Source organism: Tiliqua scincoides, chromosome 5 (assembly GCF_035046505.1).
Source record: "Tiliqua scincoides isolate rTilSci1 chromosome 5, rTilSci1.hap2, whole genome shotgun sequence".
Taxonomy (NCBI): domain Eukaryota; kingdom Metazoa; phylum Chordata; class Lepidosauria; order Squamata; family Scincidae; genus Tiliqua; species Tiliqua scincoides.
In genome coordinates, this window is record NC_089825.1 from 74,201,132 (window position 1) to 74,223,641 (window position 22,510).

Genomic DNA, 22,510 nt, shown 5'->3' on the forward strand with positions numbered 1-22,510 from the left:
ATATGATAGTATAGTAACTCTCTGTAACAGTAACAGTACTACTAGTACTAGTAACAGTAGTAACTCTCTGTTCAGAAAGACTTTTCCATAATCTTGAACAAATAGGTATCACCCAAAACTGTATTTAAGTTTTGGAATAAGTGCTGGTTTTAGAGTGCAGTGCTGCATTTCCTAATGTTGTATTTGGACAACTGGAAGATGCTTTGCATGTATAAAATGAAGTTGAGTGAGGGTGAAGACAGATTGAACATTTTAAGTGTGGTTGGAAAAACTTTCCCTGCCCCCCCCAAAATGTACATTTTTCTGTCCTTAATGAGCTCTTCAGAAATAAGTTCTTCAAATTTCAGGACAAAACCAGCCATGGTGGGCAGTTTTTGTCTCGTGTCTGTCACCACCAACATACTTACTCATCCTTACACTGTCTTCATTTTTTTTCTTTATTTTTTTTAGGAAAGGGTGGCCAGCTTGCTTTAAGGATGATGGAGTGAAACTGAGAATTCGTCCAACATTCATCTTGCAAGATATTTAGATGTGAAGGATCCATAAATTTAAACAACTTTGGTGGCCGGTCATTGTTTCCAGGAGTCAGCAAGTCTCAACTTCCCTCTTCCAACCTGGTAAAGTGGTTTTAGCAGAGAAGGGTTGGAGGGTGAATGTTGCTTTTAAGGAATAAATGGCTTCACTGTGTACACTGACATTGATTTGTGTCTTACAGCCTGCTTGAATTCAAATGGAAAAGTATGAGATCCTTGGGCTTGTTGGAGAAGGAAGCTATGGAATGGTGATGAAGTGCAGAAATAAGGAGAATGGTAGAGTAGTTGCCATCAAGAAATTTTTAGAAAGTGAGGATGATAAGATGGTTAAAAAAATTGCCATGAGAGAAATCAAGCTTCTCAAGGTGAGCGAACACTTGGTAATTTCCAGATTTATGTAGCTGCACTGTTGCTGTTTAAATCAGTATAAGTTGCATGTTATAAAAGAATGGAACCAGACCGTTTTTGAGCTCTGAAATGAAGTTAGATACTGTGTGGTGATACAGTGGATCCGCGGGTCTGGCATCAGCGGATTTGACTCACCACAGATGCCAGCTGATAATGCAATTCACTTTTAAAGTGCCAAAATTGGGGCTCTTACCATATTGCAAGCAAATCACACTGTTTAGCTGCCTGTAGAGCTGTTTTTACCACTGGAAAACAGATTTACAGGTCACGCGAATGTTCCTTTCTTCTCCCAGGTTCATCCCAGATTGCATGGCTCTGATGGTGAGTGGGAGGGGCCGTTTACCCAGCACATTGTGGTGGCTGCAGTGCTTACCGTTCCCCCCCCCTCGTTACACTACTGGATTACAGTATTTTTGAGATGAATGATAGTGTTCTACCTTTGCATGGTTGTTTTAAAGATTGAGACAATGTTTATGAGAAGTGCATTGAGTGCTTAAAAATAGCAGTATATAAATCCTAAAACTGATTGTATTCTCAGGCTGCACTCATATTTACCTGAGAGTAGGTCCCACTGAATTCAGTGAGACTTACTTCTGAGTAGAAATGCATAGGATTGCACAGTTACTTTGGACTCAGCCTCATTGGAATTACGAGAACTTGCTTCCAGGTAAACATTTATAATATTGATCTGGGAGTATTATTTATTTAGTGCTGAATGTTAATGGGGCAATTATAGTGAACATGATCAGATTCTGTGTGTTGTGGTTTTATGACACATTTACTGTCTCTTGGTAGCAATTAAGGCATGAGAACCTGGTGAACCTGCTAGAAGTCTGTAAGAAGAAGAAACGATGGTACCTAGTGTTTGAATTTGTGGACCACACAGTCCTTGATGATCTTGAGATGTTTCCAAATGGCCTGGATTATAACAGAGTTCGGAAGTATTTATTTCAGATTATAAAGGGGATAGGATTTTGTCACAGTCATAATGTACGTAAATTGTCATACTTGCTTAATTATTTTTATTTGCATTTTTTTTATCCAAGACAATACACTTTTATCCAAGTGTTTGCAATAGAACTACATAGGATTATAGAAAATTTACTTAATTTTCTATTAAATTATTTAATAGAATAATTTAGCTGAAAACATATCATTCTGTTTTTAGATCATACACAGAGATATTAAACCTGTGATTTTGTCACAGTCATAATGTACGTAAATTGTCATACTTGCTTAATTATTTTTATTTGCATTTTTTTATCCAAGACAATACACTTTTATCCAAGTGTTTGCAATAGAACTACATAGGATTATAGAAAATTTACTTAATTTTCTATTAAATTATTTAATAGAATAATTTAGCTGAAAACATATCATTCTGTTTTTAGATCATACACAGAGATATTAAACCTGAGAATATATTGGTGTCCCATTCAGGAGTTATCAAACTATGTGACTTTGGATTTGCTCGAACACTAGCAGCCCCTGGTGAAGTTTATACAGATTATGTGGCAACACGGTGGTATCGAGCTCCTGAGTTGTTGGTTGGAGATATCAAATATGGCAAGTAAGGAACTTTAGAATATGGTGTAGAGTTTTCCCTCACTTATCAGTCAAACTTTGTAAAAAAATATATATACAGCCTAGGTCTGTGTAGTAAATGTCAGCAAGGAACCTGTTTTTTGCAGAGACCTCATGATAGCTGTAAGTCATACTCCAGTCCCAGCTGTAACTAAACACAGTTAGTGTTTTTTGTGATTGTCATAACCGGTATATTTTGGCAAAGCTAGCTCTGTATATGATGTCTGTTTTTCCTTCCCAGGGCTGTTGATGTGTGGGCCATTGGCTGCCTTGTAACAGAAATGCTTATAGGAGAGCCCCTGTTCCCTGGAGACTCTGATATTGACCAGTTGTACCATATCATGAAAAATCTGGGTAGGAAGACATTCCTTGTTTTCTGTATGTATATTGGCTCCCTGAGCCATCCAAATTACAGACAGCTGTGTCTGCGCTTTTGTGCAGGCCCAGGTGGGTCTCACTGCGTGGGCGCTATCCTAGTCATCCAGGTCCTGTGAGGCATGGGGGGGGGAAGGGTTAGAGAAAAAGAGAGAGAGAGCAAACAGCTCAGCTTCAGAGCATACAGTGGGAAGGGGTTGATAAGACACTGGCTCCTTCTCCAGTTCCCGTCAAGATAGTCTCCCTCTGTTCTTCAGCTTACTCTCCCTGCAGGAGACCAGTCACAAGTAGCACTTGGCTTTTAGACCCAGTATCTTCATCATTAGCCAGCTGCAAGGTGGCTGCAGCCCAACACACCTGCCCCTCCATTTTCTCTTACCTTTCCTCTCAAAATTCCTGGATCTAGTATCTCATTTGCTTTGATAATAGAGGTTCTGATCTATTCAGCAATGAACCACTTGGGTAGTCTGGCTTCTGTTGCCTACCTCAGCATTATCACTGAGCAGGGTGCCACTAGCCTCAGTATGGGGTCAATGGACCCAGGATTCACTCCCTTTGCTGGGAACATCCCAGATACATATTAATGTTTTGTGAGGAAACGCCTGGTCAGAAATCAGAGGAATAGCTGCAGAAAATTTCCAGAAGGTAGAACTTCAGTTCCATATATAGCAATTTGCCCTTACCAGAACAAGCAGAAGCAAAATAATTATGCAAAATAAAAGAAATAATACACATCTTGATTTACATCCGTTGTGGAACCAAGCTTTTTGTTGCAGAATGTGAGTTACCAAAGCAAAGTGCAGAAATTTTGTGGGTTTTTTTATGACTGAGCAGTATTTTCAATGATTATCACTTTTCAGGAAACTTAATCCCAAGGCACCAAGAATTGTTCTATAAAAATCCTCTCTTTACTGGAGTGAGGTTGCCCGAGATCAAGGAGGTGGAACCTCTTGAACGAAGGTATCCCAAACTCTCCACAGCAGTCATAGAATTTGCTAAGGTTTGAGAGTTTCTTATCCTTCTATTGCTTTTCTGTTATCTCTCTCTTCCCAGGTCTTTCATAATGAACTAAGGAGAAAGAAATCAAAATGTGTCAGGGAAACTGCAACTTAAACTGGGAACTTTGTGGTATGGGGCGTAGCCCAATAAGTTAGCGGTTCCCAAACGTATCCTTGTCATGGCAATTTGGGAGAATGAGACGGCCTCCAGCACTCCGTGCACAACTTTTTCCTGAGATTGGCAGTCAGTATGAAGTCTCTGGATTGTCTCTGGATTGTCCAGGCCTTGTCTTCACCCTTGCTTTGTTGACAGAGTGGTTCCTTTTGCCTTGTACATTCAGTTTTAAAAGTCATTTATAATGTTATATGGGAGGAGAAGCAGCAAATGGTACTTAAGAAAACATAGTCCCAAACCCTCTTTGTGGGTGAGGAACTAGCTGTGCTGTTCTTTTGACTTTAGCCCAGTGGTTCCCAAACTGGTGGGTTGCAACCCACCAGCCAGGGAAGCAGTCTGCTGTGGCCCCTTCAGGGGCAGGGGGTGGCAGCAACACAGTCCCCAGGATTGCGCTGTAGCCTGACTGATTGAGGGTTTTTCCTTACCTTTCGCAGCACCAGCCTCTGGAACCACATAAGTCTTTGCTGGAGCAGGGTCAATGGAAGTAATGCACCCACCAGGATTATACTTCTGCTGGTTCTGATCAAGTTTTTTTTACTTACCTTCTGCAGCGCCAGCCTCTGGAGGGTGCAGGGAGCCCCATGAAGCCCACTGCAGGGCCCCCCAGGTCTTTGTAAGTGTAAAAAACATGATTGGAAACCACTTCTGATTTCTAGTTGCAAAACTGGAAGTGGTTTCTGATTGCATTTTTTTACACTTACAGAGGCTTGGGGAGCCCTGTAGAGAACTCTGTGTGGCTCCCCACATCCCCTGGAAACCAACACTGTGGAAGGTAAGTTTAAAAAAAAAAATCCGACCAGCACCGGCAGCAGTACAATCCTGGGGGTTGCATTTCTGCCATCTCCTCCGCCGCTGCAAAGACTTAAGTGGCTCCCTCCTCCTGAGGAGGACTTTGGAAAGCACTGCTTTAGCCAATACCAAAGAGATTATGACTTTTCTTTTGATTCCACTGTATGCACCAAGAAGGTGTTTTTGTCTTGTTCCAGGAATGCCTGCAGATTGACCCAGACAAAAGACCATCCTGTACTGAGCTGCTGCAGTGTGATCTTTTTAACAAAGATGATTTTGCCGAAAGGTGGGTTGAGTTGACTTGATCTGTTGAGCTATGCCTTACAATGAAAGAATACAGAAAGATTTCTAAAAGTGTGGGGAAATGCACCCTACCTCCAGTATTTTAAGGTGGTATTAGACATTAAATAGATGTTAAGATGAAAGTGCCAGAGACCAGTTAGCCACCCTAGGAAGATTGTCCTCTCTTCTCTTCTAAAATGTTGGCATCTCCAGAACTATGACTCCTTACTCATCTCAGAGCTGTAGTGAGCAGTAGTGGACTTACCTTGCCCGCTCCATGGGCAAAGGTCCGTGATGCTGTCCCCACAAAATGCTGCCCCGCACACGAAGTGGCCCCTACCTCCAAAGCACGATGGAGCTTTGTGTGACTTTCAGTTCAGCTGCAGAAGTGTTCTGTGGCTTTCCCCTGGTCTTAAACTGCACTTCTGGAAAAATGGAAGTGCAGTTTCCAACCAAGCCTCAGTGTGGCTTCCTGCACAATCCTAGCATCACATGGGTTCAGCGCCCAGGGCTTATGCCCCATTTGCCCAGCACTAGTTCCACTGCTGGTTGTGAGCTGGGATAATATATGCTACCTCACAAGTTTTTGGAGGAAGGGAAGGGATGCAGACGTAAATATGTAACGTGTTGTAAATTTGGTATATATTTGAACAGTTCATAAAAGTTTAATTTTGTCCATATGTTTTTCTTTTTTAAACATGAAACTTAAGATTTGCTCAGGAACTGAAAGCAAAGATTCAGAAAGAAAGAGACCACCCGTTGCTCAAGAAATCAAAAATAAGCAGGAAAGACAAAGATGACTCTGGTGATGAAAGAAAAATGCTTGTAATCCAGGTTTGTGGTGCTCTTGTTTGTGTGTTTTAGCACAAATACTTCATACAATTATACCTCCAATAAAACCTCCTCCTTTTAGCACTGTTTCATCACAGCAATCTAAATCCTGGGTTGATTGACAGACATTGTAGCCAATGAGAGCAGTGCATTCTGGGTAGGGTGGGCCAATCAATTCCCATTTCTTTCAATTGCATATATATATATATATATATATATATATATATATATATATATATATATATATATATAATGTATGTATCTCCTTCAGCACTATTTTGTGCAGCACTTAGCTTTGGAAGATCAAATCCCTTGCACTTTGGGAGGTATAACTGTATATGAACACGTATGTCTGTGTAGTTTTGCACTTAAATGCCAGCATATTTTCCTGTCTCTGTCCTGCCCTATAAAAATCTATTTTATTTGATTTTCTGTCATTACAACATGCAGTTGTGATGAGACACCTATTGAATGGTGTCTCAGATGGCAGTCAGTTGTAAAGATCATCTTAAGGTAAACTATGCCAAGACAAAAATAATCATGTTTGAATTATGTCCTCACAGACACAAGTGGTAATTAAATAGACAAGTAACAGAGAAAATGAGAATCGTTAACTGTGTTGGTACATGGCTTACGCATAGGCAGTGGCGGACCTCCCCAGCCCTGCAGCAAAGGTCTGCAATGGCACCCTCCCATGGGCTGTTGCCACCCCCCACTCACCTGAGGTTCATGGAGCCTTGCACGACCTGAACCTGTGTTGGGGAAGCTTCCTGAGGCTTCCCTGACACTATAAACTGTGTTTCCTGGAAACTGTTTCTGACCCCGTTGGGAGCCTCAGAAAGGCTCCCGTGGAGTCCTAGAGACTCACACCTGGGGCATTTGGCCCATCAAACACAATGGGAGGTCCGCCACTGCACATAGGGGGCCTGTAGTTGCTACTTGGCTGCATTGCCGCTAAAGACTTCAACACCAACAGTTCTGAGCGCCCAATCCTATGCATATCTACTCAGAAGTAAGTCACATTATAGTCAGTGGGGCTTACTATCAAGTAAATGTGAATAGGATTGCAGCCCGAGTTTCACAAGAGCTAAAGGAGTCAATATAATTTCCCATAACTCTGAGAAAATGAGAAATTCATTTTGAAGCTGATAAGGATCATCAATGCCAATGATGACACTACAGTAGTATACAGTATCTACTATCTAATCAAGAATTTGCAACAGGGCACCATGTATTTATTGGCAATTACAAAATGGAGGGTTTCAATTGTGATTCTTGTGTTTTAAAGATAGAAAAGTGTGTGCGTGTGTGTGTGTGTGTGTGTGTAGTTGCCTTGGTTCTATCATTTCGTGATGATTTGTAATGAATTTAACTCTCTTGGGTCCTTCATTTAATGCAGTAAGTTAATTTTGACTCCTTTTTAAGCACTGTGGTGCTTTTGCTTTGAATCAGGACTTCAGTGGAGATTCAAAGATCAAAGACTCCAAGCTGTTCAGAATGAAATTGTCCAAGGAGGATATAGAGAAAGCTGACAGATCTTCAAATACTAGCTTCCTGTATGAGAATGGAGCTGGTCAGGTCAAAGCTATTCTTCTATCAAGCTTCAAGGACTCAAGTAGCAGTCTGGATTATGTGAAGAATCCCAGCATGGTGATTCCTCCTATTATGCAGAACTATTCCTCCATGACAGCTAGCATCAGTGGAACTCCTGGAATCGGGGCAAAACCAGGGACCCATAATTGCAGGTATTAAATCAGAGTGAAGCAACAAAGTTTATGTGTACTTTGCAGTTGACCATACTTCACTCTGCAGCAGTTCTGGCTTTGCCTGTCTTTGCGCATTTGTCTTTGGACCCTACTTAATCCCAAATAAGGGACACTTCACATGTTATTTTTCATGTCTAGTTCTTCACTTAAAACGTCTTAAGTGTCCAACCAAAATCATGAAAGCATCCAAAATCCAAAGCATGAATGAAGCAAGCACATCTTACAGATATGCTTGTTTATCAAAGACCTGTGATTGGGAGCAGCTCCAAATCCAAGTTTGCACCTACGTAGTATGTAAAATGATGATAATGCTTAGTGCTTCAGAATGTCTAGTGTGGTTCACATATTATCTCAGTAACATATCTCCTCTATGAGGTGTAAAGAAAGAGGGTGGTGATCAAGACTGATTGATAGCCTACTGGGCTTGAATATTGGCAGAACAGGTTCCAGGAAGGGGGTACGTTTGGGAGAAGTGGTGTCTACCAAATTTTAACTCCCTTCCCAGACCCAATTCTGTGGCCTGGGTCCATGCAGACCTGTGTCAGCAATTTTACTAGTGTGGATCCAAGTGGACTCCTTCATGCTGCAGAGGCTTAACCAGAGGAGACCTCTGAGTCTCTCCCCCCCCCCCCCAATGCAGTGTGAGCCATGTTGGCGTGGCTGCATCAGCAGGGGGGAACATAGGAATGGGCTGTGAGCATAGCACCTAATAAATTTGTGACTGAGGGGGCTTTTGAACCAGGGGCTTCATGCAGCTTCAGATTTACACTAGATTAAATGGGTCAGTCTTGATGATACATGGCTGTGGTTTGCTTTTCTGCTACCATCCTTTGTTATATTTTTCTGTTATTAAATTTAGCATGCAAGAGGTGGTTCATTTATGCTTAACTTGACCCATATTCCCAGTCATGGTTCCTAATATGTGGATTTTTCCACATAACTCCATTTACCATTCTGGTGTGCAAAATAAAGTGTTAGCAGCTGAGCACAGTAAGTTTCATGGAAAAAATGCATACATTAATTAAATATTTTGGGCCGATACTCCAAAGAACCTAAAGATTAGAATCTTTGGAGCTTTGTAGACAAGCAGGGCTTTATAATATTAATCCTAGCCAAGGTGTAACGTGATCAACTCTTTAAAGTGAAGGTCTGATTAACCCATGTGATCTCTAGGGAAGTAGGATCTAGTCAATGTAAACATTCACCACAATAAATTGCTAGTCCTTAAGGTGCTCTAAAACTCATTGACACTGCAAATCAAGCAAGCCCTGTGCTTGTTTGTTTCTTTAATACTGTAGTTCTCAAACCTTTTAGCACCGGGACCCACTTTTTCAAATGACACCCTATTGGAACCCACCTAGCTTAATGAGAATTTTTAAAAGGTGATTTAGAAAGATATAATATTTTTATTTATTTTACAAGTAGTATTAAATAATAAAATACTTTTACAAGTAGTATTAAATATACTAATTAAATTAATTAAATAAACTACTTTTACAAGTAGTAAAATAATAAAATAAAATACTTTTACAAGTAGTATTAAATAAACTAATTAAATTAAATTAAACTACTTTTACAAGTAGTATTAAATAATAAAATACTACTTGTAAAATAAATAAAAATATTATATCTTTCTAAATCACCTTTTAAAAATTCTCGTTAAGCTAGGTGGGTTCTAATAGGGTGTCATTTGAAAAAGTGGATCCCGGTGCTAAAAGGTTTGAGAACTACAGTATTAAAGAAACAAACAAGCACAGGGCTTGCAAAAAAAAACCCAGCCTCAAACCATTTTTTATAATGAGGGGGCTTAGTTATATGACCCATCCTTCATCTGTCCCAGCTACCTATCTCTGATGGACTTGGAAAAAACACGCCAGAAAAAACACACTCAGACATTTATCTCTCTGTATTTACAGAAGCTTGCGAACTGCAGGAGCTCAGCTCCTTGCAAACTGAAGGAGCTCAGCTCTTTGCAGGGCAGTTAGCAGCTATCTAATTTTGAATAGCCTCAGGGCTTGAGGAAATTAGGGCGCAATCCTAACTGGCAGTTATGCCGGTATAGGTGGCCCTGGAGGGTCGCAAACGTGCCGTAAATCATGTTTGCATCTCCTTAGGCAGGAGCTGCGTCAGCGCATTCAGATGCGCCGATGCGCGGACGAAGGTAGAAGCCTCCGCTGTGGCTCCTGCGCTGTCGCTTATGTCAGCACAAGCAAAGGTAGCAAAGTGGCAAAGGTAGGCGTGGGGGGGGGCGTGGGGAGGGGGCAGGCATGTGGGGAGCTGGGGGCAGGGCTAGGACCCAGCTAGGGCTAGGACCCAGCGGTTATGCCAGATCCCAACCCCCGTCCCTGGGGTGAGAGGAGCGGCTTCAAGCCGCTCTGCTCTCCTCGGACTTGCGCAACCTCCGGAGGTGGCGCAGGTCTGAGGAGATCCATAGGGGCGCACAACCCTTACCCACAGGTAAGGGGAAGAGCTTCCCCTTGCCCGTGGCTGAGCCGCTGCTAGCTGCAATCCCACGTTGGATGCAGCGCAAGCCTCCTGGCTTGCCTGCTGCAGCGCGGGTTAGGATTGCGCCCTTAGTTATCTTATTGTTCCATCACCCATGTTTTCATTGGAGGCTGTGTAGGACCCACCAGAAATTGAATCGCAACCCACCCACAGTTTGAGAAACGCTGATTTAATATGTTTATATCCGGCTTTTCGTCTGGGATGCTCACAATAGTAAAGGCCACACTAAACAGGACAGTAAATGTGTCATTGTTTAGTTTTAGAATAAGTTTTGCTCCTCAGTGTGAGCCACAATTTGAATTTGAGACCACAATGCAGAGGTAGAGGGTATGTCTTTGCCTATATGCCACTGTGAAGCAGGAATTTAACCCTACAAATGCCATTTTCCCCTGCTAACTGGGTAAGAGGCATTTTTTTCAAGTGGTTGTTCCTCTTTTTAGCAGGAGCAGAGTATCTGGCCCACCTCACCCCAGCAGTGTCTTTTCTAGTGGCTGTCTGCTGGTGTTCTTTTGCATCTTTTTAGATTGTGAGCCCTATTTGATTTTTCTCTTTAAACCACTTTGTGAACTTTTTTATTGATAAGCAGGATGTACATACTGTTAATAATAATAATTACCACAAATAGTATTTTTAGGGTTAAATTATTATTACATCATGTTAGGAAAACATATGGAGGTAAAGAGTTAAATACCCCCAACCTCTATACCAGGGTTGTCCAAACTTTTTGGCAGGAGGGCCACATCATCTCTCTGACACTGTTGGGGCCCCGGGGAAAAAATAATTAATTTAAATTTCAAATTTGAATAAATTTACATAAATTAATATACATATTAGAAATGGAACTTCTATGAATGAATGAAGGTCTTGCAATAACTCAAGGCCTATAAAAGGCCTTGCGCAAATCAAGGCTGGTTTTTCCTTTGCTGCCACTGCTGCATCACAAATGTGAAACTGCAGGTAGTGGAGGGAGCCCTCATCCCACAGCTCATGCAAGAGGTTGAACAGTTGCCCTCATGCTGAGAGCACTCATGTTGGGCAAGCATGGGTTCCATCAGCAAGCCTCTGGAGGGCCAGAGTCTCATTGGAGCCCGGGGGCTCCCCGAGGGCCGCATTGGGAGTCCCTGAGGGCCACAAGTGGCCCCTGGGCCGGGGTTTGGGCACCCCTGCACTATAGTCCGAATCCAAATTGCGGCTTCGTGTGACTCATAGTCACAAGTAAAGTTTAACTACACACGGATGTATTTGGAGACACATGTAGTTCGGCCCTAAGTAGTCTCCCATCCAGAAAATGGCTAGACCCATACTAACTTAGCTTCAGCAAGGCTGTGGCATCATTTGCCTTGGGACCATATTATAGAACTGTTATGTTTTTCAGTCATAGTATAATATTGGGAACATGCTATTTTTTAAGTATCATCCTCAGCAAGATCACTGGATTCTTTGTTTGCATTTTCAGAATCGATGTGAAGAATAAAAAATATTTCAATCCTTTCATAAAGCAAGGCAAGAAATCCCCACCAGGACACTACAGTATGAACTTGACAGCATCGGTAAGGCTTTTAAAACTACTTTTATGTGAGCAGGCGTGTTTCAGTTTTCATGCCACTTGCACCTTCTGCTCCAGCACATTTCTATGGGTCTTTCCTCTAAATGATTTGCAGCCCAATCCTAACTAACAGCCCAATCTAAGCATGTCTACTTAGAAGTAAGTCCCATTACAGTCAATGGGGCTTACTCCCAAGAGTAAGGAACAGAATGCCTCAATCCATATTGGTAATGGTGGTAGTTCATAATCTAATCCAGTGGTTCCCAAACTGTGAGCCGTGGCACCCTGGGGAGCTGTGGAAACCAGCCAGGGGAGCCACAGAATCCTTGTGAAAAACTCCCTATACAATGTATAGGATTGTAATGCTAATAAGAGCTGCAGCCAATGATCCAGTAGGTTAAGGGATCCACCAGCCAAAAAGGTTTGGGAACTACTGAGCTAATCTAACAACAGTTTTTTGTTTTTTTAATTTTCCAAAGTTTGAGTCCCATACCGCCATCATTTGGTTGCCATCATTTGGTTCCCATACCCCCTAGGGATACTCCTGGTTAAGAAACCCTGATCTATGCAAAATATGTGCTTTATGAGCTAGGGTCCTTCTCCACTGTCCCCTCTTCTTTTTCCCCTTCCAGCCCCATGATCTTTTGAAGCCATAAATGCTTGCTGTCGGGGCAAACTGTCTCCCGCCCACCCTGCCTTACAGCAGGAGAGTGGGGGGGGCGGCCTTCAACCCTGGCTCAGGGTCCCGGGGAGACGTCCAGGGGCCTTGCCTGGCCCGGGGGGGGGGGGAGCAGAGCAAGGCCAGCAACCCGCCAAGGGGCACTCCACCCCAAAGCCAACACCACTGCGGAGACAGGGAGGAAGCCCAACCCCGTGGCCAGACACAAGCCTCCAGGCTCATTGCGCCTTGGGAGGTGCCCATAGCTGCAGCGCATCGGCCCTGGAAGGTTGAGGTGCCTGCACAGCCGCAAAGCCTGCCTCCTTTTCAGCAGCAGCCGCAACAGAGGGAGGGGAGGGGGAGGCAGAGGCCAAGGGGGGAAGGAACAGACAGCAGGGGGGAGAGGGAGATCAGGCAGGGATCAGCCGCCTGTCAGAGGGGGCAGGCGCTGAGGACCCAGATGTGCTCCCAGGACACCCCATCAGCTCCTTACGAGGAGGGGGAAGCCAAGAAGAGGCAAGGCTGGCCCTGTGCCTTTAAGCCTCTCCTAGGGGGAAGGGGAGGCATCGGAAGGGTGGGTCTGGGCCAGCGCTTTATAAAGGAGGCCTGGGATGAGGGCCAGGAGGCGAGTGAGGCATGGGGGCGTTGTCCACAACCCCCACACTATTGAGCACATCAACCTCAAGGGCCAGGGAGGAGGACCTGGGTGAAGTAACCCCCTCCCCCTGGACGCCAGACTGAGGCCCCTGAAGCGCTGCCTCTCATCCCCACCAGGACACCCGTGGGGGGGGGAGGCTGTGAAACTCTGTAAAGGAACCTGTGAGGACAGGAAAAACGCCCCACCACCACCCATAACCCGACACTTGCACAACCCTGTAAGAGTCTGCTCAAATCCTGTTTAGGTACAAATTTGCAACAGTATTAATAGTTTGTTAATGCTTTCTCCACAGTAAGTGTGGGGACACGCACCACACACACTCATGCATATCTCATGGATAAGTCGAGGATAAGTTTTAAGTCCAAAATCATAGAATTTGCATGATTTGCTGATAAGTCAAAGGTAAAATTTAGGGATGTATGAAATTCTTTGAATTATCTGAAAACAACTTACCAGTAATTGCTCTCAGGTAGCAACAGAAAGAAAAGAAGAAAAAAGAGCCCTTTACCCTTCTCCAAACAGGAAGGGAGAAGAAGGCAGTTCTGGGAGTTTCGGACTTTATGAAGAATGCAGGTCCAGACTGCTTATTTGCAGATTCAGGACCCACAGTTTTATCTAACTGCGGGTTCCGAACCTGCGGGTTCAGCTGGACCTAGTGCCTTCAAACCAGAGCTGTGTTCTGGTTGCTTCCAGAGGGCCTTATGAGGGCTGGGGAAGCCACACAGGGCCTCTCCGACCCTCAGAAGGTCTTCTAAATCCTCTGAAAGGCCAAAAATTGCAATTTCCAAGTTTTGGTCAAAAATTGGAAGTTGCAATTTTTGACCTTCTGGAGGCCTCAGAAGGCATTGTGAGGGTTGAGGAGGCTTCCACGTCCCACAAAAGGCCCTCCAGACGCAACCAGAACACAGCTGCAGTCGCATTTGGAAGATTACAGGATGCCTGATCTGCAGATTTCATTATCTACAGGTTTCAGCATCTGCAGGGGTTCTGGGAATGAATCCTAACAGATGCCGAGGCATGACTGTACAGTAAATACTTCCATAGCAGCAGCCCTCAAAAAGACTACAATACCTATAAGCACCTTCACCTCTCTTCCTGTTTGGAGAAGCAGTTAAAATAGCTACCGTTTTTTGTTTGCTTTCTATTGCTGCTTCAATTACTGGTAAGTAAAATTGCTTGGTTATTTTCTTACCTACCCCCCTGAAACCTGCTTCTCAGACCAGCCCCTCTGCCTCACCAAGCAGCTGCTCTTAGAAGCTTTTTTGACTGTATTGACCAGTGTATAAGTCGACCAATGTTTTCAGGGTCAATTTTTAGGCATAATGTTTTAACTTATACATTAGTATATATAGTACTTTATAATTACGGGGGGGCCCTTATCCACAAATGCAGTCACCCGCAGTTTTGGTCCATGCCCCCCAGCATGCACTTTCCAGGGCCTCCCAATACCTTATAAGGCATTAAAAATATCACTTCTGGTTTCTCCATGAAACCGGAAGTCATGTGTTTTGAACTATACAGCTTAATCTGAGCAGGGCAGAGGCTGGGGACAGACGTCTTGGCCTCTGCTGAGGTCAGTCTCCCTTCCAGAAGTGAGGGGGGAAGAGCTCCTATCATCTCCAGTTGACCTCTGGACCACGGGGACGACATTCATTTGTATCCATGTTTTCAGTTATCTGTGGGGGGTTCCGGAAAAGAACCCCTGAGGATAAGGGGGCACGCCTATATACTATTTCAATTCCAAAGTTATTTCACTTTTGTGATAATTTGCTTCCACTTTGCAAACGTCTTTAAGTAGCATCTTTCTAGCCCAGTCTTGTGGAAGCTCACAGAAGAATTAGTCCAAATCCCAGTTCTCATATATAGATTAACATATTGTCTGGATAATCCAGTCCTAAGGTTCCTGCCTTAACCAATTACTGTAGATGTGGGCAAACAGAGGACCAGAGATTGTGGATGAGCAAGGGGGAAGGAGTTGGAAGAGTTCAGACATGCTTCTGTTGGAACCATATCTTCTACAGTATTGTGAACTGCCCCTGATTTTGGCTCACTATAATTACGCATTCTTATATTATGCCAATGCAGGAAAAATGGTCCGTGTATAATAGAAGTCTGTTCTTCCTAGTTACAAAACATATGACTTGTCTAAACAGGAAAATGGCACCCATGTAGTTGACTGTCTTGACTCCTGAGTCCGAGGTTCAAATTCATGGTATACAATTTATAAGAAATGGAGCAAAGCTTGGTAGTCAGTGGTATATTTTGAATTTTTAATGAAAGGTATATATTATGTATTGACTTGTATATTATGGAGCATAGTCTTTAAAACGTTAAATACAAATTATGGATTTGTTGTTAGCAACATTAGAGCCATAATTTATTTATATCACTTAATTCCTTGGTAACAGGTTTCAAATGAAAGGAATATCCTTCATGCAAACAAGAAAAGATGGGAGTTTTCCAAAACAGATGTGCGTTTGCCAGAGCTTAACTATAACCATCTCCCTGAACTCAGAGGTCTGGATGGTAAGAGTTTGTTCTCAGATCTGCTTGAACCCAGCCAACAAACACCACAAGAATAATGATAATAGAGAGAAGGAGAATATGATCCCACTTATGAAAGCTATTGAAACTTTCTGAAACATAGCTGTCCAAAGCTAAATACAATGATGCACATAAATGAATGAGGGCCCAATTCTATCCAACTTTCTTGCGCCAATGCAGTTATGTCATTGTGTGCTGCATCCTGAGGTGGGAGGCAGTCACGGAGACCTTCTCAAGATAAGGGGACGTTTGTTCTCATACCTTGGGGCTGCTTTGCGGCTGCATCAGCACTGAGAAGTTGAATAGAATTCGGCCCTGAGAGTATAGCCTGTCTCAGTTGCATTCTTCAAGATTATGAGCCCTTCAGTCTGGAGAGAGGCTGTCTGAGAGCCAGTGCCCAATCCAAACTGGATAGAATTGGGCCTCAGCTGCCATGTTTTGCCTGCCTGGAATAATTCTAGAAATTATTCATTTTGTTGGAAATTGCATAGACATTCCTAATACTTTTTAAACTTGTGTACATATCCACAGAAATTGTTCCAAGAATCATCTTATAGTCACAATATTTCATTAGAAGGACCCTCCTTTCTCCCAGTTACTGTTGTTTGTGTTCCCATGGCATTTTCACTAGTGCCAAAAGACAAGAGAACATAAGACACTGTCACATGTCACACAGAGCTAGGATTTAATCCTGCTTTAACAGGATTTAATCCTACTTTAACAGGATTTAATCCTGTTGCATGTGCACACACCCCCACATGCAAATTGAGTAAGGATTTTACTTCAGATATTGCTCATAGTCATATGTTATGCTATAAGCTACAGTAAAAAGAAATTGTCCTTTTTCAAGAGAAATGGTAAGGATATGTAAAAGCAAAATGAATGCGCTGACTGTGCTTTCTTCATAGCTCGGAATTCCAGATTTCTGAAGAAAGAAAACAAAACCATTTTGGAATCTCGCATGCCATCCCTTGCCACAATGGATCTTCAAAACCCAAGCCTGGCTTTGCACCAGGTACCCAAGTCCTCTGGGTTGGGAGGGCCTATTGAACCATGCAGTTTACTGTGTCTATACTGTTGACACTTTCTTGTCATTTTTGGGAGTCGGTACATGCAGTGTGTATCTTTATGATCTGCAAGTTGGCTTCCCCTAAGGTAGCAGTCTCCAAACCGTGGACCACTGCATCGTGAAAAGGCGTCTGGGCGTGGCTCAGAGCTTTCTGTTCTGTGTCATAGGTCCCCCCATTTTGCTGCCAGTCATCTCAGAACCTCACGCTGGGCAGCTGTTTCTGCTGCCTGTTTCCCAGTATGTTCTGTGCCCTTATTTCCAGACAGAAGTGGCTGCCTGGCACACAGTTCTGAGATGATTGGCAGCAAAACAGAGGGGCTGCGGCATAGAACAGAAAGATCTGCACTGTACCCTGACGTCTTTTTTGAGACACTGAATCTGGCCTGCTATCTGCAATTTGGTGAGCACTGCACTAAGGAATACCGGCTGACCCTTAGCAAAAGACTGCTTATATTTACCTTTGTGAAAAGGGTACTCTCTTCGTTGGAAATTATTAGGAAAGGAATTGAAAACAAAGCAGCATATATAATATAATTATATAAACAAGTGAAAACAATGCCAGAGAAAAAAGCTAGTGTAGAAGCAACTTCAGTACTGTATAATGTAATTCTGATTGGCTAATGTTGAAAAGGATGTTACAGAGCTGGAAAAGTTTGAGGAATAGGTAACTAAAATAATCAAGGAGCCAGAGGGGTGGCCAAACCATGACTCGCGAGCCACATGTGACTCTTTGACATATAATATGTGGCTCTTGGAAATATGTTGGCGAAGCACCTTTTTACATCACATTAATATAAAAAATTAATTACATCAAATTAATATAATATATAAACACAAATTTATAATTATTTCTGGATCAATAGTCCACTGGACTGAAACATAAGTTTTAATGTTCATGGTGAGTAAACATATTGAAGTATTTTAATGCTTCTTAAATATTGAGGCTCTCAAAGATCTGAAGTTTATCATATGTGATTCTTACATTAAGCACCCCTGGGCTAGTGCATCCTCATTGTGAGAAAGCTCTATAAAGCACAGTCTGTGAAACTGTGGGTTGCAACCTGATTTCTGGTGGATTGTGGAATGCCACTCAGAACCACCAGCACTTCCGGGTTGGTGAGCTTTCGCATTTCTTTCATGTGAAAAGCCTATCTAGAGTGTGTTCTTGATGACGAGTGTGTTTTCATTAGCAGGAACACAACACAGCTTGTCCTGGAGCAACAGCTTGTCTGTTTGGAGAACAGAGCAGAGGGTCTGGACATGTTGGTGGTGACATGATCTGGACAAAAATACCAGGCTTCAAATCAGCATATAATACTTTGGATTTGCATAAAATTCGAGATGTACTGTGGTCAAAATGAGATAGTGTTTTTATTATTATTTTTAAGTGTTTGAGAGTGTTTTCTATTTAATGTATTTCTCTGACAAAACTAGTTGCTGATCCGGGCAATCACAAACATATTCAGTTAAAATGTACTTGATTTTCAGGTATCGGGAGCCTCCTTGCAAGATGTTTCAGAAGCCACCTTCCCCAGAGTAGAGCACTAACATCGAGTGGAACAAGAGTTTTATGTGGTTCAGTCCCCAGTGTCTGCATTTTTTCTACAACCCTGTTGCCTTTTGAAAACGCAGCAGCCTTTTTGTTGACGTTCATGGCATCTTTGTGGGGGCAAGTATTTCCACTATGGCAGTCCAGGAAAACATACATTTCTGATATTGTACAATTGCTAAGATGCTAAGACTGCTGTTCCCTTTGCAGCATGATTCATGTAGAATATCATCCAAATCTGATAATTTTAATAGACCTGGGGTATTGGGCCTTTGATATGCCCAATATCAAATGGATATTGAAATGAGGGGGGTCTCCTACCAGTGAATTTACCAATCAGGAAAACAGAAATGTCTAACAGTTTAAGTACTGGACAAGTTCTTTTCTGAAGGACAACTAGGAGCAATGTAATTTTCATAAATCTAATATAAAAGTGAAACCTTCTGATACCTGATCAGACTCTTTTGGGTTAATTTACCCTTTCTACAGGAAAAATGTGAAGTGAAAATATATGCTTGTAAACACCACGGTATATGCTGGGCAGACCTGATTAACCGCAATCCCCATGCCAAACTATGCTGTCCACAGTTTGCAAACCCACATTTCCATTTCATGCTTTTCAGAACTTGCCACACTCTTTCTGCATAATGTGTTCATCATAAGAACACATAAGATCATAAGAAGTCTTTAACATTAAATTAGCCTTTATGTACTTGTTCAGAGGAGAGGAATGAGAGCAGGGCAGTTTTCACTCACCAGAGAGAGGCAGTTTGTGGACATATCTATTTAAAACTTAAGCTGGTTTGTCAGTTATTCTTTTTCTCCAGAAACTATTTCTGTAATGGGATACGGATCTTTTTAAAGAAAATTCTCAGAACCCTCATCAAACAACAGGGATGATCTTACCAGAAATGATTTGCATGAGAAATCTTTTCACAGGGTATGCATCAGATTTTTTTGTGTTAGAGAAAATGATTCCCTGTTTTATTATTTGGCTACTCTCTAATTTATAAGTCACTGAAGGCTGGCCAGTATGTGTTCGTTGTGATAGATTCCTTCCATGGAGGTAACCTTGCACCTATATGAATCAAATAAGGTACATAAACCAGATTGTTGCTGAGACTATGGAAATATCTGCAGTCTCTTGTAGCGTGGGTACATCTATTTCTGGTTTGGTAGGACTTTCTTCATGTAGTCACAAATATGCATCAATGGACAGTTGTATGGAGAAAATTCAGTAGCAACACCACATATATGATTCCTCCCTTTCTGTCCCACTTTTCCTTTACTAGTTGTCAGGCTGTAGCATAATGAACTTTTCATGGTTCTGATTCTGAGCACTGTGACAGTTCTTTGTAAACTGAAACAAATGCCATTCATGTAGCTTTCTTTTAAATCTCTTCACAAAATAATGTGAATCAATGATAAGTTTTTCTAAAGACCTTTTTATATAAGAAACTGCATCCAAGAATTGGAAAGGTCTGTTTGTAAATATCTTTTGATTGCCTATGCAGGGTACTACCCTTCGTATATCACACCCTTCATCTCATTTGTAAATTCTCAGCACCATTACTCTTTGGGGTGTTTAGATATGTGACTTTGTCAAGCACCATGTACATTGATGGCAATTCTATTAACATTATTAACAGAAAATCAGTAGCATTTCACATAATTGTAAGTTGTATCTACACCATAAACTTAAACTGGTTTAATGATGATTCTATCTCCTCAGACAATCCTGAGGCCTACAGTTCTCTAGGCAGTGGTTCCCAGACTTTGCGCCACAGCACCCCATGGTGCCATGGCAAACTCACAGGGGCAACACAAGATGTCCTCGCCAGCCTCTTCTTCCCAGCTGTCTAGGGCATCATCATCTTGGCCAGGCTGAGATTGCAGGGGATCTTGCCCAGTTCTTGGGGGAGTGCTGGTGGCTTTCTCATCTTCCCATGGTGTGGTGCCATCATGGTAGGGTGCCATGAAGGAAGGGTGCAGTGACTAGGGTAAGTTTGGGAACTACTGCTCTAGGCAGAATTATTAGAACCCTTATTAGTTACTATTCCTAAGATTCTTTTGTGTAAACTGATACAACAACAAAATGTGTTGATTTGTTCTTAATTACCACCCTAAAGCTTCTGGTTGGTAAGCAGTGCTTGAGTTCAAAATTTGGGACACAGCTTACTTTGGGATGCTGCTTACTAAATTTGCATTCAGACATGGCAAATTTCAAGAAGGTAATGGAATCTCATTTGTTCTCAGTATTATGTTGATAACAATGTGTTCCCTTCATATTGTCAAGTGCTTTTTGAAACGATGAATAAAAATGTTTTATTTTTAAAAAGTTCTTTTTAAATATTGCCAAGTCATTAGCATAAATCTAGCTTTGGTGCTATAATTTCTGCAAATACCATTCAGCATCCTTGATTGGCTGCTGCTGGTATAGTTGAAACAAATGGGCTTGGGTCAACTGATTAAAAAAGTCACACCATCACGTGATTGTTTCATATACGATGGTGTCACGTGATTCATATCTTATATACTCATTATTTCTTTCATTTTGTCTTTTCGCAGTAATTGTCTCTGTTAACAAATGCACAACTTTGATTATTAATGCTAAATTATGCACAAATGTTAACATTTTATTTTACAAGGTAAATTTTTCTTTCATGTTAGGTGTCTGTAGTCTCTTTGTGAAGAGACTGTGAACTATTTTGTGTCTCTTTTCTAAAGTAGCCTTTCATTCTTAGATTGCTGTAATATTTCCTTTGGGATGTAATAGGCAAGTTTTAATAAGGCATGTTAAATATTATTTATGGTGTTGCAAAGATGGAACCCAAATTTCCAGTATGACTGGTATTTATTATATTGAGCAGATTTACTTCTCCATAATAAAAGAATGTTGCACTTGACCTATCTCCAGTTCAATGTGTAACCAACACCTTAATCAATAATTTGCATAGTAGGAATCTTAGTAGCTTGTTTCTTTAAGATAATACTATACAAAAAATGAAATGTATTTTTTATGCATGGTAAAGTTAATTACATGATTGTAGCTCTATAACAGAAATATAATGAGAAATATAAACAAATAGTTTTTTAGGATGTTCTTTTTTCAACTCACAGTGTTACCTCAGTGTTTAAGAGTGCAGTCCTATGCATGTCTGCTGAGAATTAAGCTCCATTATTTTCATTATTTTACCTTTCTCTCAGGTAAGTGTATAGGAGCGCGGCTCTTTAGTTGCCAGGGGCAACTGTAAATATAACTTGATGGAATGCAAAACAAAGTAGAAGGGACCGTTTATTGTTTAGAACAGCCATTTTCAACCACTGTGCTGTGGCACACTGGTGTGCCATGAGTGGTTCACAGGTGTGCCACAGGAATTTGGGGAAGGTCATTTATTAATAGGGCCAATGGGAGATGTGAGCCCCCACTGGTAGCATGGTGTGCCTTGTCAATTGTCAGAAACCTGGTGGTGTGCCTTGACCACCTTGTCAGTATGCTGTGAGATGTAAAAGATTGAAAATCACTGGTTTAGAATCTGGGACACATTATCACTGCTGGATTCACCCCCTCCCGCAGCCTTCCTATCCCATTACATCCCCACCCCACCCACTGACTTACTGGAGGGCAGCAGAATGCAAGTGGGAAGGTTCTAGTCTTCCTGGCAGCGCAATACTCAGTGCACTCCCAGAAAGCGTTTTATGGTGCTTTTTCAGCAGTCACCACCAGTGGAATGTGCATTTCACAGGCAACTCCAGTGCTAGGTTTGGGCTAATATTTATATACTGCTTTTCATCAAAGAACTTCACAGAGTGGTTTGTGGACAAAATTAAATAATTAAACAAAGCTAGAATGGAGAGATGAACTTGAGTCTGAAATCCTTAGTAGAGGCTACTTACTTTTGTAAATATTGTATTGATAACCACTGTTTCTCAATTAGCAAGAGTGCTTGTTAATAGACCAGAATGGCTGATAGTTGGAAGCAAATTCTTAGGAAGTTATCTCTCTTGAGTTACTTTTCTTTTGAATCCATCTGAGCTTGAGGAAGATAGGACCATCCATTTCCAACTAAGGGGAGGGGACATATGTACCAGTAAGTGTTTTCACACAGCAGTGTGGAAACAGGGAGAAGGAGGGTTGAATGATAGGTGAAGGCTTATTGAAGGTGTGCCAGCCCTTCCTCTGGGAAGTTGATGTGAGATAGCGAATTCCTGACCTGTAGTCTTTCTGTTTGCCTCCACT

At 42.0% G+C, this 22,510-nt stretch overlaps 1 protein-coding gene across 2 annotated transcripts; it reads left to right on the plus strand.

Annotated features, from left to right (window-relative positions):
* Positions 1-730: 730 nt before the first annotated feature.
* Positions 731-18,269, plus strand: CDKL2 (cyclin dependent kinase like 2). 2 transcript variants are annotated; one of them, XM_066628595.1, is made up of 12 exons: positions 731-898; positions 1,737-1,931; positions 2,333-2,511; positions 2,767-2,879; positions 3,761-3,900; positions 5,060-5,148; positions 5,855-5,978; positions 7,428-7,720; positions 11,703-11,796; positions 15,517-15,640; positions 16,561-16,667; positions 18,210-18,269. In XM_066628595.1, exons 1-12 carry the CDS (start codon positions 731-733, stop codon positions 18,267-18,269), a joined length of 1,686 nt encoding a protein of 561 aa, XP_066484692.1. The 2 variants fall into 2 exon arrangements, with proteins under 2 accessions (XP_066484692.1, XP_066484693.1); XM_066628596.1 differs by having other exon boundaries at positions 15,517-15,634.
* Positions 18,270-22,510: the final 4,241 nt, after the last annotated feature.

Bases quoted from the DNA above. Each gene is read 5' to 3' on its own strand.
- CDKL2 (XM_066628595.1), top strand. From the start codon at position 731: ATGGAAAAGTATGAGATCCTTGGGCTTGTTGGAGAAGGAAGCTATGGA. The intron at 2,880-3,760 runs GTAGGAAGACAT...ATCACTTTTCAG, and splicing joins CCATATCATGAAAAATCTGG to GAAACTTAATCCCAAGGCAC. The intron at 11,797-15,516 runs GTAAGGCTTTTA...CCTTGGTAACAG, and splicing joins GTATGAACTTGACAGCATCG to GTTTCAAATGAAAGGAATAT.